General features: G+C 43.1%; 2 protein-coding genes across 5 annotated transcripts in view; one reads left to right on the top strand and one right to left on the bottom strand.

Annotated features, from left to right (window-relative positions):
• Positions 1–2,506: 2,506 nt before the first annotated feature.
• LOC121071127 (SRA stem-loop interacting RNA binding protein) overlaps positions 2,507–21,160 on the top strand; it is a 21,650-nt gene continuing 2,996 nt past the window's right edge. Inside the window, exons 1-5 of one of the 4 annotated variants that reach the window (XM_040559140.1) lie at positions 2,507–2,511; positions 13,897–13,903; positions 15,923–15,929; positions 20,623–20,725; positions 20,846–20,904. In XM_040559140.1, coding sequence (XP_040415074.1) covers positions 20,635–20,725; positions 20,846–20,904 — 150 coding nt within the window. In that variant the 5' untranslated portion in view covers positions 2,507–2,511; positions 13,897–13,903; positions 15,923–15,929; positions 20,623–20,634. Of the gene's footprint in view, positions 2,512–13,896; positions 13,904–15,922; positions 15,930–20,609; positions 20,726–20,845; positions 20,905–21,160 lie in introns of all 4 variants that reach the window. The other 3 variants (XM_040559142.1, XM_040559141.1, XM_040559139.1) reach the window with 3 other exon arrangements.
• On the bottom strand, positions 6,740–20,581 carry ALKBH1 (alkB homolog 1, histone H2A dioxygenase). The gene is made up of 6 exons (XM_040559138.1): positions 20,415–20,581; positions 17,154–17,262; positions 13,868–14,030; positions 10,126–10,216; positions 8,785–8,978; positions 6,740–8,238 (listed from the first exon to the last, which is right to left on the bottom strand). The coding sequence occupies exons 1-6, from the start codon at positions 20,550–20,552 to the stop codon at positions 7,815–7,817; spliced, it is 1,119 nt and encodes a 372-aa protein (XP_040415072.1). The 5' UTR covers positions 20,553–20,581; the 3' UTR covers positions 6,740–7,814.

Here is a 21,160-nt window from a genome sequence, read left to right as displayed (position 1 = left end):
TTGGAAACATATTTTTAAATGAAAAAGCAAGGAAATGATGCAAAATAGATTTGAGCATATTCCAGGAGATAGCTAAATTTTTCATGGTGAAAACCAATAATAGATCAGTCTGTGTGCTGTGAACATCTCATCACAAAAATACACTATGGGAGGCTTCTGCTATCTATTCTTGGCTGAGCACTGACCTTGGCTATTAGATCTTAATTAAGCAACTCTATGACTAATGTTTCTCTCCCTCTCTCCTGCTTTTCTGCTGCAGAAAATAATTTGCAATGATGTTGAATGCTGAGTACCTGCACACTTACTCTCCAGATGGGACCCATGGTTTCTTCGTAGGCTCTAAGTCACCTGAAAAAAAACCAGCATTTCTTGTGTGATTTCCAGGGAAAGGAGGTATTAAAGATCTGTGGAGACAGGGATTGCAGCCTTCAGCATCGAGCAGCCTCCGCTGTTCCTTCAAAAGCACGCAGTGATCATTGCAGCTAAAGGGAAGGGGTGAGTAGGCCACAGGGATCAGAAAGAGCGTGCCATATCTTTGCTTCTGTATGCTTGCTCACCTGGGATCTTATTTTCCTTTAATTTCTCTCCTATCATTTAGTCCTAGGAGAAGGGAAGAACAGAGAGTGGAGTAGACAATGGAAGTGATAAGACTGTGCAAGACTTGCCTTGCTGCGTAAACCTGTGATGAGGAGGGAGATGCCTGCGGACTGATTCCGCTTTCAGCCCAGGTAAATGCTGAAGCATCAAAGCACTGTGCCAAACCCAGATCTCTCCTAAAGCACACGGACAGCACTGGGCCAGGAAGGGCTTAGAGGTCCTATCTCTACACTTCTGTTTGACATCCAGCAGCAGCCATCAAAAGCAGGAGCAGTCCCAGAAACTGTTGCAGGAGAGGTTCTGCTGTTCTCAAGTGTGGATAGGGTGTCAGGAGTGAAGAGTTCTCACTGCCAGCTAGTTGTGTGTTACCTATGGTTGGGATTCAGGCAGGGAACAGGTGACATGGTAGCATCTTGGCTACAGTGATGGAGGAAGTAGTGGGAAAATGACAGATCTTGTTGCCCTCGTAGCACTGCTTGGAGGGAAGAGCAAGGGGAAAAAATGGGTTGTGAGCAAGGATGTAGTAACTCCTACAAACTGCCATCCCAGTGTGAGGAGCAAGAGATGCCAGTTTTTCACCAGCATTGGGATGAGGATTTGATAGAGCAATCAATATCAGCGCAAAGAATAGAAGACAGGTCTCCTACATGGTGGAACAAAACCCTTGCTTTGCAAGGACCTGCAACATATTTTCAGCTCTCTGGACTGAAAAAATGGGTTATTTGCATGCAGCATTCAGCTGGATTTAGAATGGCTACAGCCTGTTTGCAGCAGTGGGGCTAAAATCTTCCTGACTACGTGTCACAGACATCTGATAATCAGCACTTTTGCAAAGTCAGGTTTCATCATAGCAATGAGAACAATCAGACAAACCACTTATTACAAGATTAGCGCTATTTGCTCGGAGTCTTTCCAGGTGCTGGATATATTTGACAAAGGTCAGATTAACATCTGACGTTAGTCTTAGAGGAATGCTGCCTGAAAAGCCACAGGGAAAAAGTGTATATGAAAGTGTGCTGACTGCAGTGGCAAAAAGCTGTACCTAGGCATGATCTCAGTCATTGCAACAAGGCAAAACAATGCCAGATCAGTTCTCTCTGTTCTAGAAAAGATGGGACATGCTATGCAACAACTGGGAGTGAGAAGGGTGTTAGATCTTGGTGCTTGTCCCATATTCAGCATATAATTGCTGCCTTTTCTTTGCCTACTTGGCTGTGAGCAATGGCATTTTTTTTCTTCTTTGGAAGAAACTATTTACAAATAATTTGTTGTTACCACCACTGCTAAGAGTTTCTTGACACTCAGGTTTACTTATGTTCAGCTCCATCCCGTGATTCCTAGCTCCACAATCTCAAGATGTGTCTAAGGAGCCATCCCCTTACAAACCAGCAAGTCTCTCCAAAATTTAAATTCTGTTTGAAAACAAAGCTAACTTCAAAGTTTCAGCAACAACCAACACCTTTGCCCGGACTGATTGTTTTTAAGCAAGAACAGTGCTTTGAAAGATGAGTCTTCTTTCCAGTCTGTGTGTTCTCCTCTGGCCTCCTCCATCATTTCAAAATCAATAGCTGTCTCTGATTGCCCCCCTCCCCTCCAGACCATGCTCTTTGCTACCTCATTTTGATTTTAATTTGCCACAGCAAAATTGCAGTAATTTTTCCCCCATATTAATTAAGAAACCTATCCATTAAGGAGAAAGAAAACAAAAACAAAACCTTCTTATCTAAGCCCTTTGTGCGGAACAGAGACGGAAATGATTGGTGAGAAGATCAGCTCTAGAAAGCCAAGCCCTTTATTGATTCTTCTGGCTTTCCTCAGTAAATACAGAATGAGTTTTAAATTCACCTAGAAGGAAGCTAAAAGCTAGTGTAAAGCGCTGAATTCCCAACATCAAAGAAAAGTGAAGCAGTGTGTGTCTTCTGGTCTGACTCACTTTTTACTCTCTCTATAGTTTCAACAAAAATATTTGGAGAGTGTTTCATTGTATCTTGCCTCACTTCTGTTTCTTTTTCATCACATTTTGTTGTAAATTAGCCTTGCTCTTAAGTTTCCAGAGTGTAATGGTTCTGACCTATCTTTTGGAAGAGCTTTGAGATGTGTACGTGAAAGAGACAGGAAAAATCTGTATTGTGAGCAAATGTCCTCCTCCTTAGCTCACCCACCAGCACTGAGTACTTGAGTTAAGGAAAGAAACACCGGGTGATGGTGAAGGAGGGCTCAACCTTTGGGCCATTCAGTTCATCGCACACTACTGCTAAGCTGTGTTCTTACAGGCAGAAAAAGGGAAAGAGAGTACCCAAAGAAATTCCCAGGTATTAGACAGGAGACGGTGCACTACACACGGGGATTTTGTGGGAGAGGGTGCCCAGCAGCAACATAAGAAAAGGCCAGAGGTGGAATAGAAATAAGATGGGAAATGCCTACCCAGGGTTAGAACTTTGACTATCCAGAGGACTTATCATAAGCCTTTATTCTGAAGAGAGGGAAAGATACTGCACTTCTACAGACTTCATCCACTCTCCCCTTCTCCCTGGAGCAGTGGAAGTGGTTGATACTCTCCGTGATGCCTATCTGAGCACAAGCCCTGGCTGTGAACGAAAATCAGATCTGACTCCCTGCCATACTCCAGACACTTACCGTCCTGGGGAGATGGACGTTTAACTGATTAACCTGTTCAGTTTCTGTGCATAGGCAGGTCCTCCTAAGATGGGTCATACGCTTAAAATAGCAGGAACAGGATGGGGGTGATGCTATCTGGACTAAAATTATACCAATATTCCAGACTGTTCCTCTCCCCGCTGCGACTCCAAAAGCAAAACACCCTAGGATCCAGTGGATTTAAGTGGATCTGGTGGATCTTGTGGGTTACGATTCAGTGGTCCACTTGTTGTTGGCATCCTGTCTGTAACAGAAAAGCAGTGGAACCAAACTCTTGATAGTAATAGATGGTTATAAAAAGGCAGAGGGATTGTGTATAAGTTGTGATTGGAAACTCGAGCAGGACATAAAAATTCTTCATGTGAGCAGGGCAGCGCTGGCACAGGCTACTGAAAGGAATGGCAGGCTCTGTCATGGGAGGTTTCTAAGTGTAGCACGGTTAGCCTGTCGGCAACAGCACTATTGCTAGCGGGAGGTTGGGCTCGACACCTGCAGAGGTGCCTCCAACCACTGCTCCTGTGGTCCCTTGGGTACAGGTATCGGAAGGTGATGCAAGGGAGCAGCCTGCATGAGCTAAGCTCTGCCTTGCATGTGGCAGCTCTGATCTCACCTGGACTCTGTTAGAGTAAACGTGAACGTATTAGTACTCAGTGTTCAATTCTTTGTATCGGAAAATGGTTTTGTTCAGCTATTAGTGATTATCATCTGCTAAATATAAATAGCTGAGTTTTGTACCACGCTAAACTTGAGTCAACAGCACCTTGTGTCTCTTGTACCAGATCTGTAGCATCATGCTACAGATTGTTTTCAACTAAATTTGGTTATTAGGATGTACACAGGCATTGTCAGACATTTTCTACTAAAACCTGTCTTTGCACAGAGACGATACAAAGACGACTTTTTACATAGGGGTCTTTTGAGGCCTCCAGTAACTTATTTTTCTGGATCATTAATTTCTGCGGTCTACATATACCTGTTAACCTTTTGAGGTAACACGTTCAGATGTGGGCAATTTTTACAATTTCATCAGAACTGAAGTATGCTTAAAGCACATGGAGTTATAGCTCAATTTTGCATCTTAATTAAGTGGGAATATGTCTTGTCACCAATGAGTTTGTTCTTTGCGTTTTATCTGTCCTGGCTGAGCTGTGATGCAGAGAATGGGAATGGGTTATGTGGGCAGATGGAGACAAATCCAAGCTTTTGTCTGAATTTTGTAAGACGCAAACCAGTTCCTACCCGGACCTGCAGGCATGGCAGTAAGAACAGCGAGGAAAAAAATGACAAGCTCTCAAAAAAAGCTGGGATCGGAATCTTCCAGGCAGCAGGCACAGCTCTAGGGACTGCTTTGCCAGTAAGTTACTGCCTGCTGGGCACGCAGAGGGCATGCAGTAAATCTGTCTTGGGCACTACTGCGCAGCCCAGTTTGTAACACTGAATTTCCCTAGCACAGTACTCTCAGGAGGACTGAAATGGTAAGTTTGTACAGGCAGTTTCCTCTTCTGCTTCCAGCATTCATCTCCCTGTGCATTAATTCTGATTTAACTCTGAATTTTATTTTTCCTTTACTCTACAGTACTAAAAAAAATAAATTAGCAACTGTTTAAATTCTGTCAGACAGTTTATCTATAGATCACATAACAGAGTACACAGGGTAAACAACATGCTTCATTTCCAGGTGGCCTTTGATTAAACACATCATTATCTTCTGGTAATCAGCTCATTACATAAATTTTCTTGCAGAGCTGGCCCAGATGACCTCTTCTTTCTCTCCCCTCTGCTGCACACAGCAGGGCATCCTAGAAGCCTGCTGCCAATGGCACCGATGCCATTTTGTGCGTGTGGCCCTTGGGCAGCACATCTCCTTTACAAGAATTAAGAGCTACAGAGAGTATCTCAGCATGTACCTATATGAAGAGAAGCAAATATTTGTAGTATCTATAGATACAAAAACTTGTGCTACGATAAGTGCTGCTGTATAATCACAAATATGAACAGATGAGGTGCAAATGCCACAAACTGATAACTGTGTAGACTAGGTCAGTGGTTTCCAGTCAGTCTGCCCTGAAAAATTTAAGAGTATCACCGGGTACAGCCTTATTACTCCCTTTCTTCCCAGGGCTGTTGTTACCTCTTGAAAACCGTGTTCTGGAGCACAGTTTACAGAGCTCACAGAAACGCTGTGGTTTGCTCATTTGTACTCCAGTCTTTGCTGCTAATATAGTTGCAGTATCAATGTTGTTGTTAGACTGGCAATTCAGGAAATTCTCCCTTCTTACACTTGTTACTCTTCATTCATGGGTGACTATTTTTTTGGGAGGGGGATAATTTCTGATAGGCCCCTCTCTGGGTCATGGATTCTTCATTTTCTGGGTGCCTGGTACAGAATTAGAGCAGGGTATGTCTCACTCCCAGTAGCATTAGATAACATGTTTGAGTGTAAATCAGTAATTCAGTAGATTCTCAGCTCAGCCACATTTAAACACAAGTCTTCAATGAACTGGATCCCTCCCATGAACAATTGCTATCACTGTTTTGCAGCATTTACTTCTATTTCAAAATGCGGAGAATAAACAGTATGATTGCTTGTCCTTGAACCACAGAAACAACTGAATGCTGAAATAAATAAATGCTTGGCATTTGTCATGTTTGCAGGGAACTGAAGACATTAAGAAATGGAAATAGGAATATACTTAAACCTCAGCCTGCAATGTGAAGCAACCAGTGCCACTTGGTTAATAACCGTTTGGTTCCATGAATCCTGTCTTCTCTAGTCTTTAGTGCTGAGGGAATAGGTAGATTTTAGCTTCGCTCTGAGTTAACAAGAGAAAGCCTGTCTTCTCATTGGTATTGAGACAAGTGTTCCTCTCCCTGTCCTCTTCTTCAGGTGCCACTAAAGGAGTTCTGCTGTTTCCTGAGACTCACCCAGACAGTCAACATTCCCTTCTGGTCATATTGTAACCTCTCTCTGTACCAGTATTCACTTTCCCGGGGCTCAGCTGTCAATACAAGGCCTAAGATATAGAAAGGACACACTTCTGGCATAGAAAATGGAGGTGAGATACTAAACCCCACATCTAATTATATTTTAGTCATTAAATTACTGTAACTCATTGCAGTATTGCATGTAGAGGAATTAATTGCACAGATACACAAATATTCACCTGCAATGAAATAAACAGATCAAGCACACACCAGGAGGAAGAGATACCATATACATATTAAATTGGACTTGGATACCACAGGCAACACCCCTCTGAAACTACCCAACAAGCCCCGAACAGCCCATAAGCAGAGTGGCCCTGCAGACAGAGATGCAGGGCTTCTCCACCAGAGCTGGCAGATGGCTGAGGCAATAAATAGATCCAAAAGAAGCCTGAAGGGGAACCGCACAAGGGATGCAGCAGCATTAACAATACATTGAAATAAGTAACAGGAAGGAAAGTAAAAGGAAAAAAAAAGACAAACTGATAGAGATCTTTAATTTAAAAATTGAGTAAGTTTATTCATTGGGAAAGTGCGACAAAATACCCTGGAGATAGAGCATTCCACACCAACAATTAAAATTGCATTAAAAAGCAGATAGGAAGGTCTGAGTCTTAAAGAGAATGGGCACAAAAGCCAGTTCTTTCCTTTGTTTCAGTGTATTTATCTTTGGGTGACAGAGATAGCCAGTGATTAATTTCTTTTTTAGGTACTCAATTTACAACTTCATTGCTTCAGCTTGCAAGTCATTGTTCCTTAAAGATACTAGCTTGGGACTGCAGGACCATAATCTGCAGGCACTTAGAGGGGGCACTTTTTTAAGAATGGGGATGTAGGGCTCAGTCACATATAAACTGTTGGGAGGAGACCTAACTGGAATTACCAGGTATTCTGAGTAAATATTGCCCCCAAGCATTTCCCTTTAAAATTTGAAATATGCAAGAAGTCCAGATTTACTCAAAACCAGTTTCTGCTGCAGCTGAGGGGTGCAAGCAGGCAAAAGGACAGCACAGAGCTACAGCAAGCTTACAGTATGTGTTGCTCAGGGGAGCCGCTAGTTTCTGATCACTGAACCAGCTTTTGCTGTATAGATAATTCTTTTGGAAGTGCTGCAGGTAGGTTTTACAGCAACCTACTCTCCCTCACCCTCATTAACGCACTTCAGTTGAGCTTTACTAGGCCAATGGGCTTCTTTAATGCATACCAATTGTACCTTTTGCTGGCACTTTCTGCCCAACGATTTCAAAATATTTTATGAGCATCACTGAACCAAACTTGAAATTCTGACATACACGTCAGAAAATTATAGAGAATACATGAAGGGAACGAAGTACAATGAACATCTGCAACAGAACTTCAGAGTTCATCTCCGGTGTCCCAGTCCTAAATGTATCCCTCTTTTCTGATTACGTTCTCTCCCTCCCTCCCCCGACCTATTTCTTACAGCAAGAAGGACAGCATTGATTCTGCAGATGTTCCTTAATGCCCATACAGATGGGTGACTACGATCATATTAGTTCCCAACTCCAGACAGAGGTTGCCCATTCAGTCCATGTCAACACGATCTCCTGGTCTCAGCTGTCAGTATTTGGTTTACGTCTCTTGGCTCTGCCATTCTCCTGATGGTGACCGTCTTCAGAGGGTGCTTGACCCTTTATGTCTGTTCCAGACTCCTCTGGAAATTTCTGACCCTCAGCCAGCACCTGCCGAATAGTCATGTTAATGCGGGAAGACTGCAAGTACTTGGCACAGACCTGCCAGTCCTCATCAGAGCTGTGCTCAATGACCGAGCCAGCAGGAAGGTCTGAAGAAAGCGCTTGGTCCAGGCACGAAGGCAAAGCTGTCCCTTCGGGGTTGGGAAGGACGCGGGGGACAGCATGGTGCAGCAGGCGGCTGAAGCCAGACATCACCATAATATCGCCACTGTGCATGAACATAGCTGTTGGGGCCTCCTCCCGCTTCAGGCCCCCAAGCAAAAATATGGAGGACTGCCCAAAACTGAAGACGGTACGATGATGGAGAGAGAAGAGAAAACAAATTGAGCTATAGAAAATTATATGTACAATAGGAAAATATTAGCACCACTTACATTTCTTTAGAAAACAAACAAAAACAAAACCCCAGATGGACTCCTCATCTTGACTTTGTATCGAGAACATGGAAAGCAAACCAAGAGGCCTGGTTAAAGTTATGCAAAGTGTGAACCTTAGTTCACAAACTGTGTGGCCTTGCCCAGTTTGAAGCTCTGCTGAGGTATTTCATGCTTGTTGATCAGTACCGAAATTGCTAGTCTGCCACTTCAGAACAGAACTGTCCCCTGTGAAAAGAGCTCTTCCACAGGGATGCCACGTGCATGCTATTCAAGCAGTCTTCAAGAAACCTATGCCATTGCGCTACAGCTTCCTAATATTCAGGTCTTCAGAGAGTGAAGGTTATAAACCCAATTAGCAAACTACATCACACCAACTTCCTGTACCTACGTACAACCAGAGGGGGAAAAAAAAAAAGCCACCAATCCTCCCACAACAGTCACAGTGCACTCACCTGAATGATAAAAGGGGCCGAGAATGGTCTAGTTCAGACTCATCCACATGAATTCCCAGTGAAGAATCAAAGTGATAGTAGTTCAAGATCCCTGCTTGGGCTTGGAAACCCTGGAACCCGCAGGCTGCAGCCACTTGTTCTGACAAGAATGCGAGGTCTGAGGGGAAAGGAGTGTGGTGATTTGCTGTATACTTCTGGAAGAAGGAGAATGGGAAAAAACAAACCCAAAACATCAGGACAGCACATGCAATTGAAAACAGACAGTGAATGCTATCTCCGAAGTCTGGCTGACAGTCATAGAGAAGAACATCATATCTGCCTAGAGAATGACTGCAATGTAAATATAACTCCACAGCAAGTTTTCCTCTTATTGTTTAATTCTGGGCCTATGCTGAAATTGGCAGAGTTAATAGTCTTGGATTTTAATTGTGGAGTTAATCATTATTATTAAACAGGAAGTCAGTAAGAGTAGTACCAACATCCTGAGGAGCTATCACGGGTCACTTAGTCACCACCTAAAGCCTCTGATGGAGATTTCTTTATCTTGTCAAGAGAGCTCTGAAACAAACATCTTTTTTCCTTCTTTGAAGGATAAGGCAAACAGGCATCAATTGCAAACCTACATTTTCCTCTCTCGAGTGATTTTGACTTAGAAGAATGGAAGAGAGTAACCAAGTTTTACTGAGGCCACACAGTAACTGGCTGCTCTAGAAAAAAAAAAAAAAAAGCTGCAATCTGCTTCGGTTAAGTATCTGCAATATACTGATAAACTGCATATATTCACTCTGCCATCTTTTCTCAGCCTTCATCTGACTCCATCTGCTGAGAAAGTTTATTTAGGTCTCCAAAATGTTGAGGAGCTCCAAAATAGCTGTTAGTTGGTGAGACTGTGCTATACTGCTTCAGATTATAGGTTGAAAGTCACATCTTAAGTAGTCTCTTCTGGCTCTCTCTTGCTCCTCCATCAAGGAGCAGCATTTCACAGAAGCACTCAAGGACACTCATACTCTTAAGTAGTTAACAATGCTTCTGAGACTATTCCTTTTAGCAAGGTAAAAATGCTCACTTACCCTGAAATGGAGTCAGGGGTCTAAAGCAAAGTATACGCTACCATATTACCTTTGAAAGCAAAGATGGCAGCAATGGGCTTTTGCTGTTAAATCCTCCTTAGTGAACTCATACGTATTAAAATGTTCTTAAAAGCATGGTTTGTTACAGCCTTTCCTCAAGCCTGTCTTGTAGGATCATGTGCATCTTACTAAATTTTATTCCATAATAGCCTCTTCTGTCTGCCTGAGTACTTACATTGAAGAAGAGAAATGGAGAATTTAATTTTGATACCTTGGTATCCCAATTATAATGGTAACCGAGGGTCACCCAGCGCAACTTCTCCAGTAAGCTTCTGGGCTCACATTTACTGGAACCTTTCCTTCTGCAACGACAAAATAGAAAGAAATAGGATAAATGTTAATTTCTGAGGGGTTTTATGGCAGTTAAGCACACAGTAATGAGATTCATTCATCCACATGACAGCCTATTAGAACGATCATTGCTAAACTTTTATTTTCAGTGACACTGTTGTTTCTTTCTAAGACCCTGAAAATTCAGTTCATGCAATTAGTGCAAGCTGTAGGGCCCACTGCCAATTGCTGTCAGTTTGAAAACCTGTATTTACTCTGTGGTACCTAACAGGGGTTATCAGATGGAGACAACATAGTGAACTGGAGCAGATTAAGACGTCAGAATTAAACATGTATTATTTACGCACCTGCAAGTGAAAGAACAGAATCTGTGAAGATCTAAAGATGTAAACACAAGGAAAAAATATTCTGGTTACTAAATGGAAAACTACAAGAAAGGAAACTGCTTCATCTGACAGTGAAGTATATCAAGCTGTATAACATTCCCCTAAGCAGAGGTCCATTAGTTCTACTGCTTGGTACTTCTACAAGAAGTGCTTAGGATGAACTGACTCGGTAAGACTGCTTTCGCTATGACCATACACATCTTTGAATGTCAAGAAATCTAGATTACAGGTGTCTCCTATCCAGGCTGCCATGCAGGACAAAAAGCACAGTAGATGTTTTAGGAAGGAGCAGCATAATGCATGTCGAAACTGTTCTCAAGTGACAACCCTAATTCAGTGGTCCAGCAGTCTGAAACCTCACACAGGGATAGGCTTTTATTATGGCCTATGGAAAAGTCCTCAAAAAGTTACACCAAAAAGAGTTACTCTAGTATATCAGGCAGACATAAAAGTATATCAGGCAGAAGCATGCTAATGACAAATATGAAAAGGAAGGTACGCATATATCTTCTAGTCCAGTTATGCCAGCAATTTCAGCTTCTTTTCTCATGCTAAGTCATATGTTATGGTAAAGAAAGGAAAGGGAATGTACTCAAAACATGATGATAAACAGTAGCACCAGATGGTTGGCTCTCATTTATAGCCTCATTAGTTCAGTAAGACATGCTCTCCTTTACAAAGCAGGATTCATAATATTTGTGCTGCCATGGTCAAGTCTTAGCCAAGTATCTGCATTTCATGCGCATTCCTACCTGGATACACAGCTTGTTTCTGCCCTTCACCTATACTGATCTTCAGTATTAATAGCTTAAAAGCTAAACCACGAAGAGGAGTTAAAGGCTAATTTCTTTACTTGCAGTGATTTTTTCATAGCTCACTGAATACTGAAAGAAAGTAATCTTTCCAGTTTCCTTCTTTGTCAGAAGGTAAGAGCAACTGCGATTACCATAATGCAGCAACGCAGTAACTGTCAAATACATGCTGCTTGGAACAATTTAGGGAGCTACTAACAGGTAACACAGCATTTAGAAAAGGGAGAGCCCACAACTCGTTCCTCTACATCTTTCAACCAACAAAGTTAATGTTCATAATTAAACATTTTTAGCACCTGCCTTTTGAAAGTGCCCTTCATCCTTTCGCTGCTGTGTTAGTGTTTGCACAACAGCAGGAACTCCAGCTCAATATGTCCTTATTCCCAGAATTTAGTGTTTTGCACGTGATTTCAGATGCGATTGCTAAGAAGGGGAAAGTCTGAGTGTTATGTATTTGGAAACGGTAAATTCCTAGAGCTGTAGCAGCAGGTGCTCCTACAAGAAGACACTGAGAGATTCTGGTGTAACTACTTCAGAAAGAGAGCAAGACTGAATAGCAGGGGGGGTTGTTCTGAAGCACCCTTTTTTCTTTATTCACTGGTAAATGACTGCATCTATAAAATCTCCTCCAGCCTTTTTCTTATACAGAGGAATATATATATATATATTTTATATTATATATATATATATATATATATATATGTATGTATCTCCTCTGTAGGGATGCTCTACCCATTTGATACTGCTAATCGTCTTGAACACTTCAAGAAAATACCTGAACTCCACTTTGTGGAGAGAGCATGGCATACATTTCTAGGAACTATGTGGACTCTCCCTACCCTGTGATTCCTGCATCCTGCAAACAGCAGATATGCTATGACCCAAGCAAGACACGTAAGGTATCTTCCTGATGGAAGATGAAAAAGTGTTAAGAAGATGGAAAGATAAAAAGCATTAAAGCTGTGTCCAGGCTTGGAATTAGACCTCCTTTTAGTTAAGCACTCTCTTTCTCCCCTCCCTGAAAAGCTCTCACTCTTAATAACAGACAAGTTGGCTAGTTTGATCCGCTTTCCCCTAGGGTAAAGCAGAAATACAGCAGTTTGCACACTTGAAGACTAAGGCAAGTGCTTAATAAAATTGCCAGTGTTGCTGCCAGCCATCACTCTTCCAAACACTGTTTTCAACTGAATTAGATTCAGCTGCAAATTAACCTCTATTCTGATCATTCTCTGTGTTTGCAGGAGGTACTGCTGGGAAAGGCCTGTCAAGCTGCAACAGTACTCAACTTTTTTCAGCTGTAGGGCACAATTCATAATGTTTTCAAAGAACAATTTTTCATCCTTGATGGAACACAAATGTAAAAGTCAATATTTTAAAAACAAAAAAAAAGGCATCTGAATTTTTGTAACTAATTCTGACTGAGCCTGGAAGAAACAAGTATGGTCATAACTTCTCTCCTAGGTGAAAATATTCACAAGTCCAAACCTCACTTGTGCAAATCCGTATCTTGTGGATGTTAAGAATGTATTTTAAAAAAATCTCAGCAGGTCAATTTCCCTAACAGGCTATAGTGGAAGATGAGAGCTGCAGGGGAAATCTGGTCACTCCATCACATGACACAATCTTCTTGAAAAATGAGCAATGAAATCAACAAGGTAATGATAAATAACCAATAACTAAAAGATCGTATACTGTAAGCAGCATCTAACTTGTTTTTATTTTTATAGATGATTAATTAAAAAAAAAAATAAGCTTTAAAACTTGGATTTTACTTTTCTACTTGACTTTAAAACTTCGACAAATTCTCTATTAGCCTCCAAATTGGGTAGAGGAAAGGCAGCTGCGTCTGCCACAGAACTCTGATAGCGCAGAAATCTTTGAGAGTAAACTAGATTGCCATTAAAGTGTTATGTTTCATCTCCATCTCAGATCGCATGAAAGAAAAATATCTGAAAGAACACCTTGGAAAATAAAACATGGAAACTAGCAGATTTGAGGAGTTCAAAAAGTACAAATACGGCCTTTCAGTTGCAGCACACTAGATCCAGCATCTGACTGGAAAGAGCTAGCATACGCAGCATGTTTGGAAAGGATCTGTTTTGCCTCAGGAAAACAGAGGCCTAGAGGGACCTCGTGGTTCCACTCATTGCTGAGCTTAGCAAGCTACTGAGCACCATGCCATCAGCCAGGGTCGCTATTTTCCCCTAGACATTTAACTGATAGATTTGGAATAATTTACTACTGGAAAATCCCACTATGAACATGAAAGAAGAGACTCAACAAGGATGCACATCAAGCCATGCAATAATCCATCTTTAGCTTGGCATGTCTGACACAACCTGTATACTGCCAGCACGTACAAAATTTTTTTGAGCCTCCCTTCCCTGGTCATTTTTCTTCAGCCTTCTCAGAGCTGAGCACTTCTGACTCTGTTAGTTTTGAGCCAAGGTTATTCTGGACTCACCTCAGCTGCTCCTTGCTCTGCCCCCACAGATCAACGGTCTTCTCAGGAGCCATGTGCAGGTCCAGGTTGCAGACATTGGGTTTCTGGGTGTATAGCTTGAGACACTGTTTCACCCAGTGACGCTGGCAGCCCGGAAGGAAAGGGTTTCGTATGAAAATAAACCCTGACCATAAAGAAAGAGGGAGAGGGTAGGGAGAAAGTACAATTAGGCATATCCCTATTTTTTCTAAAACCATGGGAAGAAGAAGAGTGGGAGGTACTGAAAGAACACTTTAGATGTACAGCTCCTGAATTTGTAAGCTGATGAAATCTATTAACAGGTCTGAATAGTTAAGACCTGCTGTTTCTTCATTCCAAACCACTGGTGGCTATAAGGTAGAAGGCAGAGGGGCAGCCACAGCTGGTCTGAGTCAAAAATGGCAATAAAGGACATATCTGCATAAGGCATATTGACTACAGGTAGATAAAGGGTTGAGAACTTGGAAAGCCAGTTGCTTTGGAGTAAATTTGATATTGAATTGCTCCAGCAAAATTCTTCTCTTCAACTCTGCAAAGTTAAAGTAATTCTAGTCGAGTTTTTACAGACTTCAAATGAACCTTGTTGCTACCTCAGAACTCACTGTGTCTTCTTACTGCTCCTTCAGTGTCAGGAACTGCAGAGAGCAGTCTATGGACTGAACAAGTGCTTAGTAATGTAAACTGTTTCTTTCATTGGTTCATGCTTGCTTCCTAGCAAGTCTGGTTATATCAATCTTTACATTTTCATATGGTAATACTCAAATGGGATGAAAATCAAATTATAACCCAAACTGCCTGTTGCTGTAGTCTTTGTTGATACATTTTGCAGTCATTGTGAATTAACAAAATGAAGTAAACAGGTAGCTAGAGTGCACATTCGTTTAGCCAAGCATCTCAGGCAGACTTTAAGCAGCAGCCCAAATAAAAGTGTTAGCAGAGATGTAATGGATCAATTTGGTCCATATCTTAACAGACAATAGTCCTTGACATAAGATATACCATTGTGAGAAGAGGTAACAGGATTCTTCACTGGAATTTTCTCCCCAGCACCCCAGGGGTGTTTCCTTCCAGGCCAGGACTGACAGTATCGATGAGCGAGCGTGCTGAGGGGAAGATGCTATTAATCTGTATCGTACCTACTCTGAGAATCAAGGCACTCTTTCAAGACTGCCAATTCAGTAAGACTCACCAACACAACATTCACATATAAAGAGAGATAAGGGTTTAGGGGGAACAAAGGAAAAGGAGGTTTCAAGGTTTTGCCCTACTGTGTCTCTTTGAACTTCTCAGTCATATCAAGTTAAACAGACAAAAATAGATGAAAAAGGAAGAAGCAAGTCTAGGAGTCTCAGTAGGCTGCAAACTTGCCTTGTGGCCTTTACAAAAGCAGTAATAAAAGCATGGAAAAAGCTTCCTGCCAGCATATCTCACAGACCTCACAAGATTAAATTAACTGGTTAGAAAAGAACCTGCAGTGTATTAATAATACACTGTCATTCATTCCACTCCATTCCCTGCACCTTCAGTCTATGGGTAGCTTTCTTACAGGTCTGATTACAAGAATTTTCTTTGCCAGAAGCATTAAATTTACTTTCTGTTGGCCTCTGTACAGAACAGAGTAATAACATTGCCCTTCCTGTCTACAGCTTTTGATGTGTGTTTCTCAAAGTACTTCACTACATACATGAATTACGCTGTGCTATGTATGTATTGTCTCCAGGTATTAATGAAGGAACTGAAGCCTGAAGGGCAACTACTTACACACGGAGCTGAGAACAAGAATCCAAGTTTTATGACTCTTGTATCAGAAAGTCCAAACATGTTCGTGTCTCTCCAAACCTTTCATTGCTTGTAAGAAATCAGATTAATCCAGATTTACAAAAGGGAGAGCAACTACAAAGCAGGAAACTACTACGCTTCTGATTTCAAAAAAGGCAAAGAAGCCTGGATTTCTAACAGTTGCTGACTTCTACTATAAAATTTTACACTTGTATTCAAGACTAAATAGTTCCTCAGAGGGCTAATTATGCTAGAAAGCAGAGTAAGCCACACATGGGAGGGAGATGAGTATGAACTACAGTTCTGTAGCAATCTTTCTGAGCTGACTAAAGAACAACTCAAGCTTTAAATGCAACATAAATGAACCTTTTGGCCTTGAAAGAGTTGGGCTGAGTAGAATAAGCAAAGGAGGAATTATTTGGCGATCTGTATACTAAAACAATCTGCCTTGGGAAAGCAGATACAATTCTCTTACTGCATCAAAACCTTGCAGCACACTAGGTATTATACACCTAGTGAACGTGATCTCCAACCTCCATCTGGGTAAGACATGCAAGTGTCTAGCAACAAGAACAACCCCTCATAAAACCAATTTGTCTCGGAGGACAAATTGAGCATGAGTCAGTAGTGCACCCTTGCGGCAATTAAGGCTGATTGCACACTGGCCCGTATGACTAAAAGCTACCTGGAGCCAGATCCTTCTCCAAAGCACATAGCAAAATTATAAGAAGCAATAGTCACAAACCACAGCAAGGCAAATTCTGATTATACATAAGGTGAAAAAAAACATCACAATGAGAATTGCTGAGCATCGGAACAGGTGCCCAGAAAGGCTAAGTACTCTCTGTCCTTGGAGATTTCCAAAACTCACCCAGAGCTCTCAGCAACCTGATCTAACTTTCAAACTGGTACTTCTTTTAAGCAGAGAAGTTGAACTAGAGACCTCTGGAGGTTCAGTCCAACCTAACATCTTTCTGTGACTACCAGGTGTCCTGAAAACCTAATATCCATTTCAGTTTTTGAAATAACCCGCCTAATTAAATTATTCTGTACCTTGAATAGGACAAGAGGTTCATATTCACTTATTGTACATCAGCTGAGACCACACTTCAGACCTGAAATGACTGTATTTCAGTCGCTTATCTAATGTTCATGATATACATGGAAGAAAAATGGATGCTGCAGAAATACAAAATCTCTTTTGAAGGCTACAGGAAGCGGAATCCATTCATACAAGGGATGGCCTGGTTGGTAAGAGACCATGGAACAACTGGTCCTTCTGTTCTAAGCTCCGTTACGTCACTACATCCCACCCTTTAACTGAGTCGTTTGTTCTCCTGCATTTAAAAAACCCACCACCACTGTTAAATTATGCTGAGGCAAACCAAAATATATTTTTTAGGCAGGGCAAGGAAAATAAGATGGAAGGTGCCTGAATGAGAAGCAATCAAGTTGCATTAGATTTTTCTTGAAATCAAGAGGTACCTACCTGGATAGCCACTGAGGCCGTAGGCTTTCCACCGGCTAACTGGCTGTAATCCTGCTCTGGAAGCATCTTGGTCACTGACTGAAGAAATACTGAGATGTGATCTGAACACCTGGCCAAAAGAAATGCATCTGTTAAAGGGAGGGGAAAAGAGAAAGGAAGAGAGACAAAACTCATCCAAAATAGGACCTGTATGAAAGAAAGGGTACTACCCTATTCCAGAACATCATACTCAGGGAATCTTGTGAAAATTCCATCTGTACCACAGAAGTATTGTCTGAATAATCATGACCACAACAAGGCAAACAGCTGCTAACAGGGCTGGTAAGCACTCAACAAAAGACTTAAAAGTTACCCACAGTTTTTACAAGACTTAGGAATCAAGAGAGATGTCCGTCATTCATAAGGAACAATTTATGAATAGGAACAAGTAAAACAATAGGAACAAGTTAAAAAAAAAAATCTGCACTATTTGTCCATTTCCACAGTACAGCCTCAAGGCTGTAAAAAAAACATTCTGCCAATTATCAATCTCCATGAGAGAGTGCAATATTTACTACTCGTAATACTTCATACCTTCAGAGCATTTTCCAAGTACTGTTTTTTGTTCATAATTCCGTAGGGTGGATAGCTATCCTCATTGGTAATTTAGAGGAGAAAAGATACAGTGATAAAATACGCAAAGTTGTCTGATGTGAAGGACTGCAGAAACCCTTTAAATGCTGAATACCACATTGTCACTTTTGTTTCCTACACAAGGGTCAGCAAGATGTATTTTCTCAATGTACTCTACTGGGTCACAATAATGTGTTTTAAGCTGCAGTAAGCCTGCACTGCTGCTGAAAGAAAGAAACTTATCCACCAACTTCTCATTGCCTTCTTCCCGTAGGACTGCAAAGTTTCTTAGGGAGGACAGGGTTGAGGCAGGCTGGTTTTGTTCCAGCTCAGTTCCCCAGTCCAGCTCTCAACACAGCTGTGCAGAAGTACAGGCTGGTGTAAGGAAAGAGCTGGGCAGGCATTGTAGGAATAAGCAGGCAGAGGCAGGCAAGATTTGGTTGACACCAATTTGAAGTGTATATGAAATTAAGGCAAGCACTCAGATTCTGCAGAGGTGAGCAAGGCATAAATTAGTCTCTCTGCAGGCTGACCGGTCTGTTTACAATCTTCTGAGCAATGGGTCAAAACTGCATACATAACATTTGTGAAAAGATGCAAAACTAGTGCTGGAGAGCAGTTTCTGGCAACGTGCTCAGTTTTTCCAATTTTTCAGCTATCTGCCAAAAGCAGCTCTGTGACTGCCAGCCTTGAAGAGCTTAATTCTGAGTCCTGTCTGTAGAACACCCCCAGGAGGGCAATTCCTTTGACTGCGCCTTTGCCACCTCCATCTCCTCAAACTCTTTATACACTGGCTGCTGCCAGGGCTTCCCGAGAACAGGACCTGTTTCTGCGATGAGGAATTACATGTGCTGAATCAGTTAAATAGGCTTTGTAGCAGGGCAGCTGGGGTATGTCACACTTCACTGAAGAGCTCAATCACTTGAAGCACTTTTCTGAGAGAAAAGGAACAATAGTATCTGGGTCAATCTGGCTGGCCTGTAGCTCTTTTTTAAGGGAAAAGCCACATGTTTTTAACCTGGGGGAAAAGAGGAATAAAAGATGCTTTCACCAGTAAGCTATCAACTGATCTCAGAAGGTAGCCTGCACAAAAGAAAGACATGGAGAAGGGACAGATGCTTGTGATCCTTTCAAGGACTATGAATTTCCCAGAAGGGTTGTAAAGCTGGAATCCTTTATTTGATAAAGGATTGCTGCAAGCTCAAGAAAGGCTGAAATGTTAACAACTCCGTTGTTTAATGCTAACGCCTTGAACAATTTCAAATAGGTCAGGTTTTGTGTCCAGTTAACAATATCAGAATTATTGTCTGAAAAGATAGAAAAATATATATTTTAAAAGAATGGTAAAAAGAAAAGACTAAGCATTTGAAATATGAAAATTAGGACGAGTTTCATTTTAACTATATTCTCTGTGCCCTGTAGTTGTATAGGTTCATAGAGAATCCATGCTTAACAGTACTTTAGAAAATATCCATTATCCTTCTGTGACGTGACAAAATGGAAGATGAGTTTAAAGGATCACTTCTTAGTAACTCAAGACATTTCAAAACTACTAACTATGATGAACACTACTTTCAGATGCACTCCTGACTGCTGCCCGAATTGACAGCTAAGCCAGATGTTTATGATGTGACAGGAAGAACGGAGAAGAAACTTTATTAGGCGAAGACAGCCAGAACTCCGGCCAACAGTTCCTCAGGTGGGAGAACCAAAGCCTGGCTCCCTATGCATCTCACCCAGCTATTTCAGGACCAAAACGTCAACTGGCAGGCCCAGGAAATAGCATTAGCTCTAACATAAAAGCTTGCTTTTTTTCAGTCTGCATGATGCTTTGATTCCCTTAAATAACATGTGGTTCTATTACAGACTTTAGAGATGACTTATTGGGGCATAAAAAGTTAACAATAGCAGTAAATAAATATAAGCAAAACCAGAAAAACAGCAAATAGGATTTTTGTTACTGTGGCAGCTTTAGATATATGCCCACATACAAGAGCACCTGTCACGATCACCCATTCTTTGAAAAGGAATACCTGCTCAGGCACAATCGTGTGATCACGGACTGACTTCGGCACCATCCCTACTCAGGGGATTCACTTCTCGCGAAGACCCATGATGCACACAGAAGTGAGGCAGCAGAGCCCGATGCCTGAAAGCAACGTGCTAAGGCTGGGCGAGGTGTCAGGTCTCCCACCTTCTGGCAAGTGCTGCTCTGTCACAGGTCGGGTCGTTCAGCTCACCGAAACGTTGTGGACTACTCGGGTCCCCAACAGACACAGCGCTACCCACGGGCTCTGGGGGCTCCTCTGACGCCTCTACATCGTGTGGGCCCAGCTCCCTCACAAGGCGCTCGCCTCAGTTTGTGTAACACCTTTTAACATTATAGCAACCCGAAAGGAACTCAGTACTGGAGACCACGGTCTGCTGGCAAATAGCGGTACGGAATCTGAGATCCGATGCCCTACACAAAAGGAATAAGCTACAGCAGCGCTTACAAAGCCCCTCGCTACAACGCTAAGCGGGCCCAGCCGGCGGGATGAGCGCTGCCCATGCGGGGGAGGCCAGCGGGGCCGTGCCGTGCCATGCCGTGCCGCACCATCCGGCAGCCTCCCCTCCAGCAGAACACAGCTGAGAGGATCTCGGCGTTACCTGCCCTCCCGGCGCGGAGAAATCCACCACGCCGCGCAGATCCAGCGCGTCGCGCTGCCGGTAGAAGCGAAAGAGCCGTCGGAAGGCGTCCTCCCCGCCCTCCCGGCCCAGCGCCGCCGCGGCCGCCCCGGCCGCCATTTTGGGCCCGGGGCCGCGGGCGGGCGGGGCGCGCTGCCGGGGCGGGCCGGGCCGGGCCGGGGGGCGGCCGCAGCACCACAAGATGGCGGCGGCCAGGGCGGTGCGGGCGGCACGGCGCGCCCGGTGGGTCTTCGACATCTTCGTGGCCGACGTGCCCTGGACGGTGTCGAGCAGTGAGTGCGCCCCGCTGCCCCTTCCCTCCCCGCCCGTACCCGCGGTGGGGCAGGGTGGGGGCTCTCTGGGGGTCGTGGAGGGATCGGGGCCCGTGTAACCGCGCTGCTTTCCCCCCGCAGAGGAGCTGAAGGAGTACTTCTCGCAGTTCGGGGCCGTGCAGAGGTGCCAGCTGCCCTTCGTGAGTAGCCGCGGCTAGGCCGGGACGGGCCCTCGGGCCGGGAGCGCTTTCGGGAGACCCCCGGGAGCCTCGCTGGGCTCCCAGCCCTCGAATTCCCTTCCTCCATGGCCGCTGGCTTTACTCTGCGGGCTGTAGGCTTCGTTCGAGTCTGATGTTTTTCATCCAAGTCTTAGAAAACGTATCCCTCGGAGTCTGCTGTTACTGCCGTTTCTCAATAATTAACATAAAAATACTTCTTATTAATTGACCCAAAGAG

Source organism: Cygnus olor, chromosome 5, assembly GCF_009769625.2.
Source record: "Cygnus olor isolate bCygOlo1 chromosome 5, bCygOlo1.pri.v2, whole genome shotgun sequence".
Lineage (NCBI taxonomy): Eukaryota > Metazoa > Chordata > Aves > Anseriformes > Anatidae > Cygnus > Cygnus olor.
This window is presented reverse-complemented; position numbering and strand designations above follow the sequence as displayed.